The sequence below is a fragment of the Pezoporus flaviventris genome, unplaced genomic scaffold, assembly GCF_033815535.1.
Source record: "Pezoporus flaviventris isolate CSIRO_AGI_PZ_B2104156 unplaced genomic scaffold, CSIRO_AGI_Pfla_v1 ptg000213l, whole genome shotgun sequence".
NCBI lineage: Eukaryota > Metazoa > Chordata > Aves > Psittaciformes > Psittacidae > Pezoporus > Pezoporus flaviventris.
Window position 1 is genome coordinate 13,193,284 of NW_026892761.1, and position 17,352 is coordinate 13,210,635.

The 17,352-nt window shown below is 47.8% G+C and overlaps 1 protein-coding gene across 1 annotated transcript; it reads left to right on the forward strand.

The window, feature by feature from the left end:
* The first annotated feature begins 5,773 nt into the window (after positions 1-5,773).
* EDEM2 (ER degradation enhancing alpha-mannosidase like protein 2) lies at positions 5,774-15,915 on the forward strand. The gene is made up of 11 exons (XM_061441449.1): positions 5,774-5,904; positions 5,982-6,092; positions 6,204-6,243; positions 7,207-7,312; positions 9,458-9,583; positions 10,289-10,500; positions 11,608-11,749; positions 12,159-12,283; positions 12,962-13,106; positions 14,461-14,582; positions 15,387-15,915. The coding sequence occupies exons 1-11, from the start codon at positions 5,786-5,788 to the stop codon at positions 15,876-15,878; spliced, it is 1,740 nt and encodes a 579-aa protein (XP_061297433.1). The 5' UTR covers positions 5,774-5,785; the 3' UTR covers positions 15,879-15,915.
* The last annotated feature ends 1,437 nt before the right edge of the window (positions 15,916-17,352 follow it).

Sequence of the window (17,352 nt, forward strand, 5' to 3'; positions counted from 1 at the left end):
CCAGCTCCAGGCTGGTTCTCCCCACCAAAAGCTGTCCTTGTCCATGGCTTTGCCAGGCAGCAAAGGGGATGTGAAAACATCCCTATGGTCCTGCTGGGAGCTGCAGAGCTGAGGCCTTAGGGAAGTCCTTCAGGTGACAGGCATGGATGTGGAAGCAGCACCCAGATGCCGCAGGGTGCTGGGATGCAGGATGCTAGCCCCAGCCAGCCTGCTCCCCCTCACAGATCACCACAGTCCCCCAGGGGACTATCCTTTAGTGACTAAAGGAGTTATATGGGAGCAGCCTCCAGCCAGCACAGCACCAAGCCCAGGAGAGCAGCCACAGCCTTACTGGAGACCTTTGAGCAAGTTTTGGGCACAGGTTTCTTTTCTCCTTTAAAGACTCATTCCTTGAATCTGTGGTTCTCCACGAATCACAGCTTGTTTATCAGCACATTGCAAACCTGAGCCTTCAGAGTTGCACAGGAATGGACTGGGCTGTTTTCATGGTGATTTCTGTGTCAGAAATTAGCATTATCAAGTATCAGTGTAATTTCCACAGAGTCTTTGAGGGTTTGCCAATTACCCCCAAGCAGACTGAAATGATGCTACCAGGGAGCAGCTTACTGCTTACCCCTGTCAAAAAGTAAGTCTAGAGACAGAAGGTAGCCGCCAGGGTTGTCACCTGCCTACCTTAATGCATAGCATATATATGACATACTTTGTGTAGTGGCAATAAAGTAGCTTTAGGTTGAAAGCAAACAGGAAAAGGCAAAAAGGAGGTGAATGCTGGAGAGAACCAGAACCACAGAACCACAGAATCAACCAGGTTGGAAAAGGTCTTTAAGATCATCAACTGTTAGCCCAGCACTGCCAAGGCCACCACTAAAAAGTGACTTCTCAGCTCTGCTCTGGTGAATCTCTGCATGGTTCAAAATTCCCTTTTCCCAAATACAAGAGAAATCCCTACAGAAGCTCCAAACCCACCTGCCCCTGGTCCTGCACCCCTTTGGCAGCGGTTACCAGCACAGTTACACTCTCCTGGTCTCCTGCTTTGAGAAACAAACTCACCTCTGCTCTGACCTTTACTAACAGCAGGAGATCCTTGTGCAGTGGCAAGTTTCAGTGAATTTGTTTTACACAGTCATAAACTAGGGAATAAAGTGTCTCTGCCTCCTCTGTGTTTCCAGAGGGAGGGATTTCTCATTGCTTCTCTCCAGCTGTAAAACCAGCCCTTCTCACCAGATTCACCGTGTGAGTGTGAAAGATGGGGACTCTCCCAGACATTCAAGTCTTTTGAACTTCAAGGCCAAAATCAAATGAGGGCGCTGAAGTGCTGGCAAAGGGTGCCCAGAGAAGCTGTGGCTGCCCCATCCCTGGCAGTGTTCAAGGGCAGGTTGGACACAGGGGCTTGGTGGAAGGTGTCCCTGGCCATGGCTTGTCCCCTATTGGCCCATCTGTATTCTACAGACACCAACCTTCTGAGCACCTCTAAATCTTCCTGGTAAAAATATATCAAAGCCACAATCCCTATGGGAAATCCAAGCTCAGATAAAGAAAATGAAGCCTCATTCATACACGTGTGGCAGCTTTGGTATCTATCAATGTCAGGTAACATGGGTGCATAAATCCCCATACTAAAAACCAAGTCACATTGATGCAAACTGGGTTTTATTTTTGCTTTCTCACTTGTCAAAATCCCAACATCAAGCCAGACTTGCATAAAGCATTCAAACTCTATATAAAGCCACCATTCTTTGGGAATGCAGTACAGACAGCTTCTGCATGGCCCTGTTTGGAAGAGACCTGTTTGGAACAGGAGACCTCACTGCATTAATTCTCTGGCTGCTGCCTACCTACAGTTCCTGCAACTACATTAGTCTGTTAGTTAGTTAGTTAGTTAGTTAGTTAGTTAGTTAGTTAGTTAGTTAGTTAGATAGTTAGTTAGTTAGATAGTTAGTTAGTGAAAGAAAAATCATTAAGAGGTTTAAAGAGACTCAGTTGAAGCCAAGGGGTTGAAACTAGATGATATTAAGGTCCTTTCCAACCCTAACTGTTCTATGAATCTATGCTGGGGTGATGCCACGTCAGCTCTCCCTTTCTCATCTTTTGCTGTTGTTTCTGCCTGTTAAGTGCCTCCTTGGTGAGACCTCCCCTACTCATACTCTCTGCTGGGGGAAGCAGGGCTGTGCAGTGCTGGGACACCTCACCAGTCACCCCTAGGCAGCTGGGAGTCCATCTCTTTCCCGCTTCAATTGCAGCATGGCTAAAAATCACAGCACCAAACGGAAAGCCACAAATCAGGCAGCCTGTCAGTTTGCTGTGCCTTCTCTTTAGCTGGATTTCTTTTCTCTTTTATTATGTTAGTCAGGTGCTAAACAAATAAAATCAATTCTGAAGTTATAAAAAGCAATTGGAAATGTCTAGTCTTTTAGAGTGAAATCTCGACTGAAGCAGCCCACAGCACTTGGAGGAAAATCAATCATCGTTTCCACCCTGCTGTGTGAACTACTAAAATTAAGAATGGATGTTGGGCTGCAAAGGAAAATGATTTCAAGAGAACCACCTTAGCAACAGTTTTCGGTGTTCATAAACCTCCTGCTCACGGTTCCTCTCATCACAAACTCTCACATTCCACCATGAATTATAAATATTAATGTGCAATCCTCATTTACATACAGTTTCCATCTTAATGGCCATCAAAACTGCAAGCAGGGCAACAGCACCACTTATGGTAATAGCAAGTAGTAAACAAGTCCTCAGCCTAAAGATGTCATAAAACCAAGTGTGAACGCCTCTGTAATTACCACCTCTCCCACAGCCAAATGAAACGTCCTATTATTTTGCCAGTACAGACACCCTGACAAGCTGGAATGAGGCAGATGAAGCAGCACTTGACTCCGATGCAGCCTAAAACATGTTCTGTCCCCGCATCTTCCATGATTTATTGCATCAAAGCCTATGTAACTTGTATATATGCATAGCACAGTAATATTCCTCTAGTATGTGCCACAGCCACACTGAGAAGCACCCTTTCTCCCAATCAATTTCCATGCCAGCAGTTGTATTTGTGTTTATTAATGAACACACAGGTGGTTGCCACAGCACTACTGGAAGCTGCTGCATCTCCTATGCTTAGGGACCTTGTAGCAGCCGCAGCAGCACAGACAGGGTGCTCTTCCCTCTGGACACAGGGCTGACAGTTCCCCAGCCCTCAGTGATGGGGCTTGTGGTGGCAACACAAAGTCACCTTGTTTCAGCAGGGGTTGCAATAAACCTGTGGCTATGTCAGGAGGCAGAGGAGCAAGTGATTGGGAGGAGGCAGCCCCAGCTGCCTCCCCAGTCCAGCCCAGGGTGCTCAACCAGAGCTGCTTGAAGCGCTCTCACAAACTGCACCCAGAAACTGCACCAAACACAACCAACACAGTTCTGATCCCATTGGCTATCCCAGGCACTGCTCAGTTCCTGCAGCAACAATTCCCAGAACCCCACCCTGGTTTGTGTGGAAAGGGACCTTAAAGCTCATCCAGCTCCAACCCCTGCCACGGGCAGGGACACCTTCCACTAGAGCAGCTTGCTCCAAGCCCCTGTGTCCAACCTGCCCTTGAACACTGCCAGGGATGGGGCAGCCACAGCTTCTCTGGGCACCCTGGGCCAGCGCCTCAGCACCCTCACAGTGAAGAGCTTCTGCCTAAGAGCTCATCTCAGTCTCCCCTCTGGCAGGTTAAAGCCATTCCCCTTGGCCTGTCCCTACAGGCCCTTGTCCAAAGCCCCTCTCCAGGTTCCTTGTAGCCCCTTTAGGCACTGGAGTTCCTCTAAGGTCTCCCCAAAGCCTTCTCTTCTGCAGGCTGAACCAGCCCAGTTCTCTCAGCCTGGCTCCATAGGAGATAAACAATATTAAGAAAGATAAAAAGATAAATTCAGTCCCATTTACACCATCCTCTGCTCATCCCTTGGTTTGGTCTTTGCTATTCCTGGTCCTTGCAGGCTGACAGGAAGCTCTTTCATGATGAACAGCTGATTTTGTTACACTTTGCTACATTCTTCTCCATGAAAATGTTTTTCAAATGCTTAGAGGGTACAGGCACTAATGACCGTGCTTCAATTAGTGCAATTAGTGTCTGCGATGTTGCGCCCAGGACTCCCCTTCCTCCAATGCCATGATGCCAGGGAACAGACACTGTAGGGCCCTGCCTCTGTCTGGTCCTGGGCTTCTTTCAGCTCACGCACTTTATCTGGTTAAAAATACTTGAGTCAACTTTTAGAATGCAATAAGCGACTTTGATAGAGCAGTTGCTGTTCCAGCCGATGGTAAATGACAGTGGTCTAGAACACTGTTAAATATCAGTCTGGAAAATAAACTTTAATAAAAAGCACTCCAGTAATGTACTGTGACAGCTTTTAGTGAAATCAGCTTCAAGAGGCTCATTTTCCCAGGAACACAGTGAGATATACTCCAGCGGCCTTGAGCCATGGAATAAGCAAGCAGACAGCCTTATGATATATGGCCCCAGAAACCTACATTACAGCTGCAGCAAATGAACAATATGCTGAAATTACTCGGTGGCTGTTTATTGCTGCACGGAGCAGAGCTGTGGGCACACATGGGAACACGAGTGTGCACTGACACCTAGTGGGACAGCCCCGGGAGAGGAGCCATGGGGTAAAAAGTGGCTTTTGTCATTAAAGAACATCGACAGCCAGCCCTCCCAGTGCCAAATGCCAGCATGAAATGACAAAGCATTGGGTTATTTGCACCCCTTCCTCTCCTGTGAGCAAGCTGGTTTAGTATTGACTTCTGTATGCTGCATCTTTGCCACACAACAGGACTGGCTTATTACTTCTTGTTTCTGCTGTCATGATTCAGTCCCACCTCAATCCTCCTCCCCTACAGGCATGCATGGAGAGAAAAGGAAGGATTCACTGTGGATCAGTTGAAGTCTATAGGTGCAGGTGTAGCAAGGGATGTGCCAACCACTCTGATGTTAAAACGGGACCTGCTGGTTCAAGAGCTGGGTGCTAAAATCAGTGTAATCACATGGGGAGTGTGAGCACAGAAATCCTCCCTGGCCTGAGCCATAGCACTGACATCCCTAGGGACTCACTGCTTTTGCAGGGAACAGGGCTGCTGCGAGCCAGGCTGCCTCAGAGCCCGTCCTGCTGCAACAGTGCATCACACCAGGCTGAGCAGCCCACCTGCACTGCGGATTGACAGCACCACAGAGCTCCATGGGGCAGGCTCACTGCGTTTCCTGAAGCAGGTCTGGATGCACCACACAAAACTGGATTTAAGAGGGGAAAAAGACCAAGAGGATGGTTTGTCAGGAGGACAACCCACAGGCCAGAAACCTCCCAGCTGCTCCTAGAATATCCTGCGCCCTTTCCTGCCCCACTGCCAGAGAGGAATACAGAGGAATGGTGGCAGGAACCGTCTCCTCCTCCCTGGCAGCAGGAACCCCCGCGGTACCATGTCATTACCACACACATCACCACTACAAGAGCTCCGGTACTTGGATCTATTTCCAGGTCCCAGAGCTGCTGTCACCTCCTCTGCTGCCAGCGCCACAACGCCCGCCCGGGATGCCCGCTGATGCCCGCTGATGCCCGCAGGCTCCCCCGTGCCTGCGATGGGGAATCCCGGCCATCCCCGTCCGGTAACAGCAGGACCGCAGCCCCCCACCTCCCTCCTGCCCGGGACGCGCCGGAAGAGGACGCCCAGCCTGAAAGTACTTCCGGCGTCTTGCGCATGCGCTGCCTGCCCCTAGCGCTGCCATTGGCTGTGGCCGGGGCGTACGGCGGTGCCGTTATGGCGGCGCCCGTGCTGCGCTCGCTCGGCTCCCTGCTGTGTCTCTGGGCTCTGTGGCTCCCGGGGCCGCCGGCGGGCCCCGGCGCGGCCGCCCGCGGGCTGGATGTGGCGTCCTACCGGTAAGTGCGGGGCCGGGCGGTGAGGCCGGGCGGCACCGGGCCTCAGCGGGGCTGAGCGCTGTGTGCTTGTGCCGCAGGGAGCGAGTGCGCGCCATGTTCTACCACGCCTACGAGCACTACCTGGAGAGCGCCTTCCCTTACGACGAGCTGCGGCCGCTCACCTGCGACGGGCAGGACACCTGGGGCAGGTAGGGGCCGGGCCGGGGCATCCCCCCCCGCCCGCCCGCCGCGGGGCCGGGCCTGGGCGCCCCGCCGCTGGCGCTGCCGCCGGGCCTCACCGCGCCTCTCTCCCCGCACAGCTTCTCCCTCACGCTGATCGACGCCCTGGACACGCTGCTAGTGAGTACGGGCTGTCCGCAGCCCCGGGGCCCGGCCTTGTGTGTGCCCGCGGCCTTCAGCCGCTCAAGGTCACTGTCAGCCTCCTTCACACCTGTGTTTTACACGGTAGCACCAGGTCAGTCACTGATTGACCAGGGAGCCTTCACAGTTCACTGTGCTCTGGCTCTGGGCCCCACACCTTCAGACGCGGGGATAAAGACCTCCAGTGTGTGTGGAGAAAGCGTTTTGGAATGAGATCAAAGAATCAGCTGGGTTGGAAAAGACCTTTAAGATCATCAAGTCCAACTGTTCCCCAGCACTGCCAAGGCTGCCACTAACCCATGGCACTGAGAGCCTCATCTACATGGCTTGTGAACCAGGGACGGTGACTCCAGCCCTGCCCTGGGCAGCCTGTTCCAATGCCTGAGCACCCTTTGGGGAGGGAATTGTTCCTCAGCTCCATCTAAACCTGCCCTGGTGCAGCTTGAGGCCGTTTCCTCTTGTCCCATCCCTTGTTCCTTGGGAGCAGAACCCAGCCCCTCCTGGCTCCATCCTCCCGTCAGGCAGTTGTAGGGAGCGATCAGGTCCCCCCTGAGCCTTCTCTTCTCCAGACTGAACCCCCCAGGTCCCTCAGCCGTTCCCCATCACACTTGTGCTCCAGGCCCTGCACCAGCTCCGTTCCCTTCTCTGGCCCTGCTCCAGCACCTCAATGTCTCTCCTGTAGTGAGGGGCCCAGAACTGAACACAGGATTCGAGGTGCGGCATCACCAGCACCCAGTGCAGGGGCGCAATCCCTGCCCTGGCCCTGCTGCCTCACTGGTGCTGGTACAGGCCAGATGAGGCAGGTTATCACTTTTTTAAATACTCTTTGTAATTAATGATTTCACAAAATTAATAAAACAAACCAGCCATTGGTCCCTAACACTGGCTTGCACCTTTGTTTTCCTGCGAGCTCTAAGCCTTGTTCTCTGTTGTTCCCTGTAGATCTTGGGAAACGTTTCTGAGTTCCAGCGAGTCGTTGGTGTGCTGCAGGAAGGGGTGGATTTTGATATTGATGTCAATGCATCTGTCTTTGAAACTAACATTCGAGGTGAGGTGGCCTTTTTCCACAGTGTTCCTGTAGGAGCCTCTGAACTGTACCCAGAGGTCATGTGAGGTGGGGGACAGAGTGAGTTCGTAAATGCAGTGTGAGAGGACACGTACACCAACAGAAAAATCCCAAACAGATGTCACTTCCTTTTGGTCTTTGCACGTCAGCTCTTTGCTTCCTGCCTCAGTGCAAACAGAAGCAGACGTGGCAGTCTCAGTGTGCTGGTCCCAGGTCTGCAGCTCTGAAATAAACATCTTTTCCACTGAAACGCCACAAATTATATCATGGTTTTCCATACTGATTTGAAATAGAGGTTATTAATTTCTTGCTTTAGTGTCATAAGTGAAACTTGACTGTCTTTATTGAAAATCACAAGTCTTGTACCCAATTGAATGCTGAACTCCTTCAGTGCCATCCAACTCAAAAACACTGTCAGGGAACAAAACTGTTAGTTCTGCTTTTTTGTGTTTCTCCTATCAAATATTGCTGAGGCAGTTAGAATCATAGAATCCTTAGGGTTGGAAAGGACCTTAAGATCATCTAGTTCCACCCCCCCTGCCGTGGGCAGGGGCACCTTACGCTAAATCATATCACCCAAGGCCTCGTCCAACCTGGTCTTGAACACTGCCAGGGATGGAGCATTCACAACCTCCCTGGGGCAACCCATTCCAGTGCCTCACCACCCTAAAGGAAAGAATTTCCTCCTTATATCCAACCTAAACTTCCCCTGTTTAAGTTTTAACCCATTACCCCTTGTCCTGTCACTGCAGTCCCTAATGAAGAGTCCCTCCCCAGCATCCCTATAGGCCCCCTTCAGATACTGAAAGCTGCTATGAGGTCTCCACGCAGCCTTCTCTTCTCCAGGCTGAGCAGCCCCAACTTTCTCAGCCTGTCTCCATGCAGGAGGTGCTCCAGCCCCTGATCATCCTCGGGGCCTCCTCTGGACTTGTTCCAACAGTTCCATGTCCTTTTTATGTTGAGGACACCAGAACTGCACACAATGCTCCAGGTGAGGTCTCACAAGAGCAGAGCAGAGGGGCAGGATCACCTCCTTCGCCCTGTTGGTCACGCTCCTTTGGATGCAGCCCAGGATACGGTTGCTTTCTGGGCTGCAAGCGCACACTGAAGCCGGCTCATGTTCATTTTCTCATCGACCAGCACCCCCAAGTCCTTCTCTGCAGGGCTGCTCTGAATCTCTTCTCTGCCCAACCTGTAGCTGTGCCTGGGATTGCTCCGACCCAGGTGTAGGACCTTGCACTTGGCATGGTTAAACTCCATGCCCACCTCACAAGCGTGTTGAGGTCCCTCTGGATGGCATTCCTTCCCTCCAGGGTATCAACCGAACCACACAGCTCGGTGTCATCGGCAAACTTGCTGCGGGTGCACTCAATCCCACTGTCCATGGCAGCGACAAAGATGTTGAACAAGACCGGTCCCAACACTGATCCCTGAGGGACACCACTTGTTACTGGTCTCCAGTTCTTGCAGCAGTGTAATTTCTCTGTGCTAACTCTGGCCTGGATGCTTTCTTCCAAGGAATTTAAGATTGTATTACATAAGATGTAAAGTAACACAGGACACTGTATCACTTTACACATAGTATTAAACTGTCTGGAAGAAATGAAATTCCTCTCTTAGAGGTTCATGTTCATTATACTGTTAGCTCTCTGATTGCAGGGCAGTGCAGGTGTAGTAGGGCAAGAAGGATCTGATGCTTCTAAACTAATGGAAGAAATAAATTTGCTACCTGTTGTAAACAGGCAGGAAGAAGCAAACCACTCTTCTGTGGCGTGTTGAATCAGCCTGTGTCCTGGCTGTTAAGGATGAGCCATCTCATTTTTCTTCCCCCAGACACTGTCCATGCATCATGATAAATACAACGGGTATCAGATTTGACTCCTGCCCAGCTTCTTTAATGGGATTCTTTAACCTGAGGGTGGTGAGACAATGAAACAGGTTGCCCAGAGAAATGGTAAATGCTCCATTCCTGGCAGTGTTCAAGGCCAGGTTGGACAGAGCCTTGGGCAACATGGTCTAGGGTGAGATGTCCGTGCTCATGGCAGGGGATTGGAACTGGATAGTCTTAAGGTCCTTTCCAGCCCAAACCACTCTGTGATTCTGTGATTGTTACTGTGCTTCTTCCAGTGGTGGGTGGCCTCCTCTCAGCTCACTTGCTGTCCAAGAAGGCTGGTGTTGAGGTGGAAGTGGGCTGGCCATGCTCTGGGCCTCTCCTGAGAATGGCAGAGGAAGCAGCTCGCAAACTCCTACCAGGTGAGAACTTCTGTTTTCTGTGCCGTGGCTCATGAGGTGACTGGTGTGTTTGGTGAAGGTGGTGCTGCTTGATGAGCATACTCATAAAGGGTTCTGTGTTCCCTAAGCTCAAAGCAAGTTTAGTTTTCTGGGAGAACATTGTGAAGTGCTGGATACCAGTTGGATAAATGCATGCCAAGTGTTACATATGCTTAGAACATCAGTTTGTTTGTTGCTTGTTGAGGGAAAATATATTTAGGATAAAAAATAAAGGCTGTGAAACAGCAGCTTGTAAAGACAATAAGATGCAGCCTTATCTACCCCTTTATGACCTGCTGCTGGGATGTGTCCCTGGTAGCATGGCACTGTTTCCTTGTGTGGTGGGCACCTGGGGCTACCACTCAGCAATCACAAGCTCAGTGTTTGCACTTTGCTGTCCAGTGGGTTAGTTCATTTTGACTACCCTGCTTGTGCTGTAAGAAATACAGGCAGGGATGCAGTCTGCTGCTCTGGGCAGGCTGGAAGGGATCTGCAGTACCTTCCCAGGACTGTGGGTAGCTTGGGGAGCCCCCTCTGCCCCTCCCAGGATCACATTCTACTTCTCATTTCATTCTTTGCAGTTACTGCAGTTGCTTCAGTCCTGCTTCTTGCCTGTGTGCAGTGGAATGTGAGGCACATGTTTGAGAGTGTCAGACAAAAGAGTGATCCCCAAATCTTACGTTTCAGCTTTTCAGACCCCAACTGGGATGCCCTATGGAACAGTGAACTTGCTGCATGGTGTAAATCCTGGGGAGACCCCAGTTACCTGTACTGCTGGAATTGGGACATTTATAGTGGAATTTGCCACTTTAAGCCACCTCACTGGTGATCCAATGTTTGAGGACATTGCCAGGAAGGCTTTGAAGGCACTGTGGAAGAATCGCTCAGATATTGGGCTGGTGAGTGAAGAATGGACTTTGAATTTGCTGGCTTGCTTCTTGTGTAGCTTTGTGGATGCAGCTCTAAGCATAAAAAAGCATAAAGAAAGAGGAGATGGAACTAGATAAATAACCAGTGCTAAGAACTGGGGTGAAGTCTTGTATTTCACATTGTTCCTGAGCACCTGCAGCATCCACATCTCTGCCCAACATTATGCCATTGTTCTGCTCCAGAACAGATCAACACCTCCCACTGGGTATTGCTGGTTTTGTAACAGCAGCTCTAAGATATTAAATGAAAGGTCTGTCTGATGCTTGCTGGGACAATGGCCTACAGAAGAGAATACAAGTATGGCAAGTGCAACAGGATGTTACCAGCCTCTACAGCTTTGGTGGTGTAGGATTAGCCAGAGCTAGAAGTGTTATCTCTGTATTCAGTCTTCAGCTAATTCTGTAGCTGCTTTTTGAAGCCGTGTGAACTCCTAGTGTTGTGTATGTAAAGAGGAACAGATTTGTTAACATGCTGTATGAAGAAGTGTTTCCTTCTGTTTGCTTTGGCATCTGTTTAGTTTTGGTTTATACCTCTAAGCCTTGTTCAGGAAAGAAACTCAGTAGCTGGGTTTTTATTCATGCCAAGCAAGTCATGATTGTGTATTTTATACTCCATCAGCTGGGTCTGTTTCTAGGCTGAAGAGTCCCAGGTGTGAAGGATCTATTTAAATATCAGCATGGCAGCTCTCATGCCTTTGACATCCTTGTTGTCTGTTTCTGGACCTCTTCATCCTTATTTATTCTCTTGTAAGATCAGAATTAGGACCAGTCACATCACGTTGAAATTGTGCCTTTTTACAGTAGTAGAATGGTGCTTTGGTTTGGCCAGTGCAGTGTTCATATTGGAAGCTTGAAATGGTAAAATTACATTTTCTACAGTTTGTACTTCTCTGATACTGATAAAAGTGTCTTGCAATGGAGAAAATACTAGTTGGAATGGCCATTGAATCTGTGAAATAGGCAGTGTAAAGAAAGCTCAAAGGTGTCTTGTGCGGTGGTGGTGTGGGCATTATTGTTTAGCAAATAAGCTTTTTTTTCACCTTAACTCCCGTTTTTGTCCTCCCTTTCCTGTTCCAGGTTGGCAACCACATTGATGTGATAACTGCCAAGTGGGTGGCCCAAGATGCTGGCATTGGGGCAGGAGTGGACTCCTACTTTGAATACCTTGTCAAAGGAGCCATTCTCCTGCAGGACGAGGAGCTGATGTCCATGTTTCTGGGTGAGTAGTTTGTGTCCTGAGTGAAGAGTCCCAGGAATGGCTCCTTGTAAAAATTTTGCATGTGGGACTGTGGAAGATGTAGACTCATAATAGAGTACATTGCCAAGTTGGACAGGGCCTTGGGCAACATGGTCTGGTATGAGGCATCCCTGCCCGTGGCAGAGAGTTTGGAACTGGATGGTCTTAAGGTTCTTTCCAACCCAAACCATTCAGTGATTCTATGATTCAAGACTGTTCCTGAAGCCTTTGTTGTAATAATTTTGAACAGTCTGTGATGACAAAGAGTCAGCAAAGTGAGCATCCTGAGAAGTCAGTCATTTATCATGGCTCAAGTGAAAAAGGGGCTTCTCTTGCTCTTAAGAGATATTTTTGTTGTTGTTGTTACCAACCCCTCTGTGTTTCTCTATAGAATATAACAAAGCTATCAAAAATTACACAAAGTTCGATGACTGGTACCTCTGGGTTCAGATGTACAAAGGAACAGTGTCCATGCCTGTGTTTCAGTCCCTCGAGGCCTACTGGCCAGGCCTACAGGTAGGAGCTGTAATACCATGTGGTGATTTTGTTCATCTGTTTTTAATACAGAAGTTCTGAATAGAACCCTCATCTGTGCTGCTTTAAAAGTTTGGTTTGCTCTCTGGTGAAATCTGCCCTAGTCTGAGCCTGTGGAAGAGCAGATGTTGACTTTATGGTCTATAAAAAGTCTCCCATTAAGCATGACAGAGGGTAGTTTTGTTGTAGCAAATTCCACTGACAGTGGGCTCATAATCTAGGTGGGAATGTAAGGAAAAAGAAAATCACACCTCTTTTTCCACCCCCTCATAAATGCTTTATTTGTATGAATCCTTTCCTGTTCATGGTTTGCTTTCTGATCAGACCAAAGGTCTGGGACTTTATCCCCATTGAAATAGACTGGATGCTGTGATTGACTAAAAGAAATGTTGACTGAATAAACACAACCTTCTATAACTGAAAATCATAGAGACTTCCTATAATTTCAGGTGTGTGGATTGTGATCCAACAGAAAAGCAGCATCTGTCTCCTCTTCAGTCTCAAGATATCATGCCCAAGAATTTGTTACACCCCTCAGACCTGAACGACCCATTTCTGTCACTATCTCTTGCTTCAACTATAGCAGTGTTATTGCATTGATTCCTGTGCTGTTTCTTCTTAACTCAGATGTTGCTTTGCTAATTGTTCCCTCTCTTTCAGAGCCTAATTGGGGATGTAGATAATGCGATGAGAACCTTCCTCAACTACTACACTGTCTGGAAGCAGTTTGGTGGGCTGCCAGAGTTCTACAACATTCCCCAGGGCTACACAGTGGACAAGAGGGAAGGATATCCACTCAGGCCTGGTAAGCAGAAGTGAAATCAAAAGGAACACAGAATGCTGGTCTTGCTCTGGTGGTACAATCAGATGTTACCTACCCCCTAAAAGTTCCTCCCTAGTTTTGCTTTGACTTAGTTCCTGCATGTGTTTTACCAGTGATCTCCATAGTCAAAGCCCTTCACGCAGGCAGGTCTACATTCAGAGGAAGCAAACCATAGTGTTACTATATGAATGGGGCATGTTAATGAGCTGGGTTCCCAGTGTAGGTTTTGACATGTGTAAGTGTTAGATTGTTCAACATGGGATGCATGCAAAATGTTGATGTGACTGCTTGTGTTCTTCATATTTAGGAAGTGAAAGTGAGTATGGACAGACCACTAGTTCTGCTGAGTTCCCGAAATAAACCAGTTCTATTTGCACCAGTAAAGCTCAGCTTAATATATATATAATTAATATATTATTAATATAATACAAATATAATTATATAATTATAATGTATAATATTGTATATTATAATGTATAATTGTATATAGTATTATTAACATTATATATATTCTTAATATATATGTTAATATCTATAATAGGATTGTTTGTTGTCTGTAATACTACAGTGACATAATCTGAATAATTAATTTTCTTTAGAGCTGAGTGTTCAGGTGACATCTACATTCATAGAATCCCAGACTGGTTTGTGTTAGAAGGGTCCTTGAAGCTCACCCAGTTCCAACCCCTTGCCACAGGCAGGGACTCCTCCACTGGGCCAGGTTGCTCCAAGCCCCTTCCAGCCTGGCCTTGAACACTGCCAGAGATGGGGCATTCGTCCTCCTTTAAACAAAGACGGTTTTGAATTGGACACTTGTACCAAAAATACTCATCTTCATTAACTTCTAATGTATTATAGCATCCCAGTTTCTTTAGTATATAAACACATCACAGTGCATACATTGCCTGTATAGAGTATTTCCACAATGCTTGCTTAGTGGTGTTTTAGATACCCAGTTTGAGGCTTACAATATTAAAAATTGCATTTTTGGGGGTTGAATTTCTTCATCATTCTTTCTAGAAGCATCTTTCTTCTCTTCCTTTGACATCTGAGTTCTAATCTTACTCTCTTTTACTACCCTCCCACTCCCTGAATGTGGGAGGGGAGCATTATTCACTCTTACCTGAGCTGATGCAATCTGATTACAGTGAATTTCTTTGTAGCACATCCTCAGGAGAAGCAAATGCTTTGAGCCAGGGGAGACACAACGTAAGCTGCACTGTTCACCTCAGCATCCTGAAGCAGTGTTTAGAAAGTAGTAAAAGGAATATCTCTTCTTCCCTGTGTCCATGGCTTGCTAATGTTGATGCTTGCAAATGTCTGGGTTTTTTTTCAGAGCTGATTGAGAGCGCGATGTATCTGTACCGTGCTACAAGAGATCCCACACTCTTGGAACTGGGAAGGGATGCAGTGGAGTCAATAGAGAAAATCAGCAAGGTGGACTGTGGATTTGCAACTGTAAGTGTTAAATTAACTGCTAAGTCAGCTGAATGGCTGTGGAACATCAGCTTTCAGAAAGTGTTCTCAGAAATGATACTTTGCCATTGAGGCAAGTGATTGCTTTAGTTGAAACATGATTTTGTTTTCAAACAAGCACCTTGTATTTCTCTCAAGCTGACCTGGTAATGGCTGCTCCTGTTTCTTGTGAACAGTGGCTGAATTCTGGCATGGGCAGCAGAAGCCCAAGCATGAGAAAACATCAGCAGCTTCTCATGCCTCTTGTATCTTTCTAGCTACTCAGTGCTCCACCCAGCAGGAAGGCTCATGTGCAGGCTCTGCCTGCCAGTTGTGTGGTTGTGATTTCCCACTGTGCCTTGAAAATCTGATCAAACACAAGGGAACTGCAGGGTGTGATTTCTCTGAAATCATTCAGTGGAAGATTTCAAGCTCTATTTTACAAAAACCTCCATATAAATATTGGGAATTAAGCTTTGTGGTTGGGAAGTAGGTAAAAGCCTTATGTTGCGGGCTTTTTTGGTAGGGAAAATGATGGGAAGCTTCCTCCCTCTTCTCCTCCTTGCCCAGTTAGGAGATGCATTTCTCCTGCTTGCTTATTTCCTGCTCCTTATTACTAGACTGTGCTAATTCCACACATCTGGAACCTTGTTGCTGTATTTGCATACATCTGTTTAAAATACAGGGTGAATTTGTGCCATCCTGTGCTGTTTAACTGAAATGTATTGCTGGTTTTACTTTTTCCCCTCAGTTCATGGCTTACTGAATTCAATATTACTGTAACCCACGGTATTTCTTCTCCCATAGATCAAAGACTTGCGGGATCACAGGCTGGATAATCGCATGGAATCCTTCTTTTTGGCTGAAACAATCAAATACTTGTACTTGCTCTTTGACCCAGACAACTTCATTCACAATGATGGATCAGACTTTGATGTGGTGATTACACCATATGGGGAATGCATCTTGAATGCTGGAGGATACATCTTCAACACTGAAGCTCATCCCATCGACCCTGCTGCCCTGCACTGCTGCAGGAAGCGTAAGGAAGAGCAGTGGGAGGTGGAGGATTTGATGCGGGAATTCTACTCACTGAAGAAACCCAAGAAATTTACTTTAAAAAGAGCTTCCACCCATGGTGAAGGGGAAGGTGCAAAAGACCCTGAAGATGCTTCATCAGAGAAAGGTAGAGAGAAGAGGAACTCCAAGAAGAGCTCACACTCCCTTCTGAGTTGCCCCAGTCAGTCTTTTAACTCTAAGCTTGCAGTACTGGGACAGGTCTTCCTGGATAACACCTGATTCTGTTTTCCTCATCAATTTAAATTATTGAACTTGAGTCAGACTCTGGGAATATACTTTTTTAGTTTCATAATGGAAAGTGTTGTACCTCACAATGTGAATTTTATTAGGAAGTGAAGCAGCTTCCCATTAAATTCTGCTGCTGCATTCATCAGATGTGATTCAGGTACTCAGCTGTTACTGCCTATCTCAAACCAATTCGTTGCCTGAATAGCAAGTTCAATAAGTCCAAGTGCAAGGCCCTGCCCCTGGGTCAGGGCAATCCCCAGCACAAACACAGGCTGGGAGAGACTGGATGGAACAGCTCTGAGAAGGACTTGGGGGTGTTGCGTGAGGAGAAGCTCCCCATGACCCAGTTGAAGTGTGTGCTTGAGCCCAGACACCGCCCCCCCCCCCCCCCCCCCCCCCCCCGCTGAGCTGCAGCCCCAGAGTGTGAGCAGCAGCTCAGGGAGGGGATTAGAAAATAGGCAGGAGCTCTTCCCTGTGAGGGTGCTGAGGCGCTGGCCCAGGGTGCCCAGAGAAGCTGTGGCTGCCCCATCCCTGGCAGTGTTCAAGGCCAGGTTGGACACAGGGGCTTGGAGCAAGCTGCTCTAGTGGAAGGTGTCCCTGCCCATGGCAGGGTGTTAGAATTGGGTGAGCTTTAAGGTCCCTTCCAATACAAACCATGCTGGGATTCATTCCATTCTATGATGATTCCATTGTGAGTTTGAAGTTTTAGAGGCTTATGCAGAGTTGACACTTTGCTCTATAAAAATGAGCCTGAGCAGTTGCCTGTTATAAGGGGAAAAGCAGGGAGCACAAGGTGTATCTTCACCTTTGAGCCTTTAAGTCTCTTCTGTGATGTGCTCCACCTTTTTTCTTTGGCCTCTTCAGGAACATGTGATTTACCTGAGAGATTGACCAGCTGAAAAAACTTGTTGAGTTTGAGGTGGTTCCTGTCTGTCAAGCTGAAGGATGCTGTGAGGGGAGGACAGCACTGGCAACATAGCGAAGTTCTTGGTGCTTCCATGTCTATAACCAGTGTGGGTCAGTACTAACTGCCTGAAACCAGTTTAACAAATGTCCAGGTAGTGTCATCTGCAAACTGGGGTGGAGTGTGGACTAGCAGAGATTTGGCTTACTGTGAAGTGGAGTTTGCTTCCTTCTTACAGAATCTAACACACTTTTCCTGTGACATTTCCCCATTTCCTTCCTCTTTCGAACTTCCCTTTGGTCCTTACTTGTGTAACTCCGAATCAGCCAACTCTGTGGGTGAAGATAGCCTCAGGGTGCAGCAGGCAGTGAGAGAGTTCCCATGACCCTTCTTATGGAAACTCTTATTTCTTAAGAGGTGAAATGCATGAAACCTCTTGGATTTCAGCTGACCTGACAAATCCAAACCTTTAAATGTGATATTAGTGTCTTTTTGACAGATGTATGCAAGGATCCAACACTGGTGTTACAAAGAGGTTTTCTTTCTAAAGAGAGGGAAAAA

Coding starts and splice junctions, on each gene's coding strand:
- EDEM2 (XM_061441449.1), top strand. CDS start 5,786: ATGGCGGCGCCCGTGCTGCGCTCGCTCGGCTCCCTGCTGTGTCTCTGG. Junction 9,584..10,288: donor AGCTCGCAAACTCCTACCAG/GTGAGAACTTCT, acceptor CTTACGTTTCAG/CTTTTCAGACCCCAACTGGG. Junction 10,501..11,607: donor ATCGCTCAGATATTGGGCTG/GTGAGTGAAGAA, acceptor TTCCTGTTCCAG/GTTGGCAACCACATTGATGT.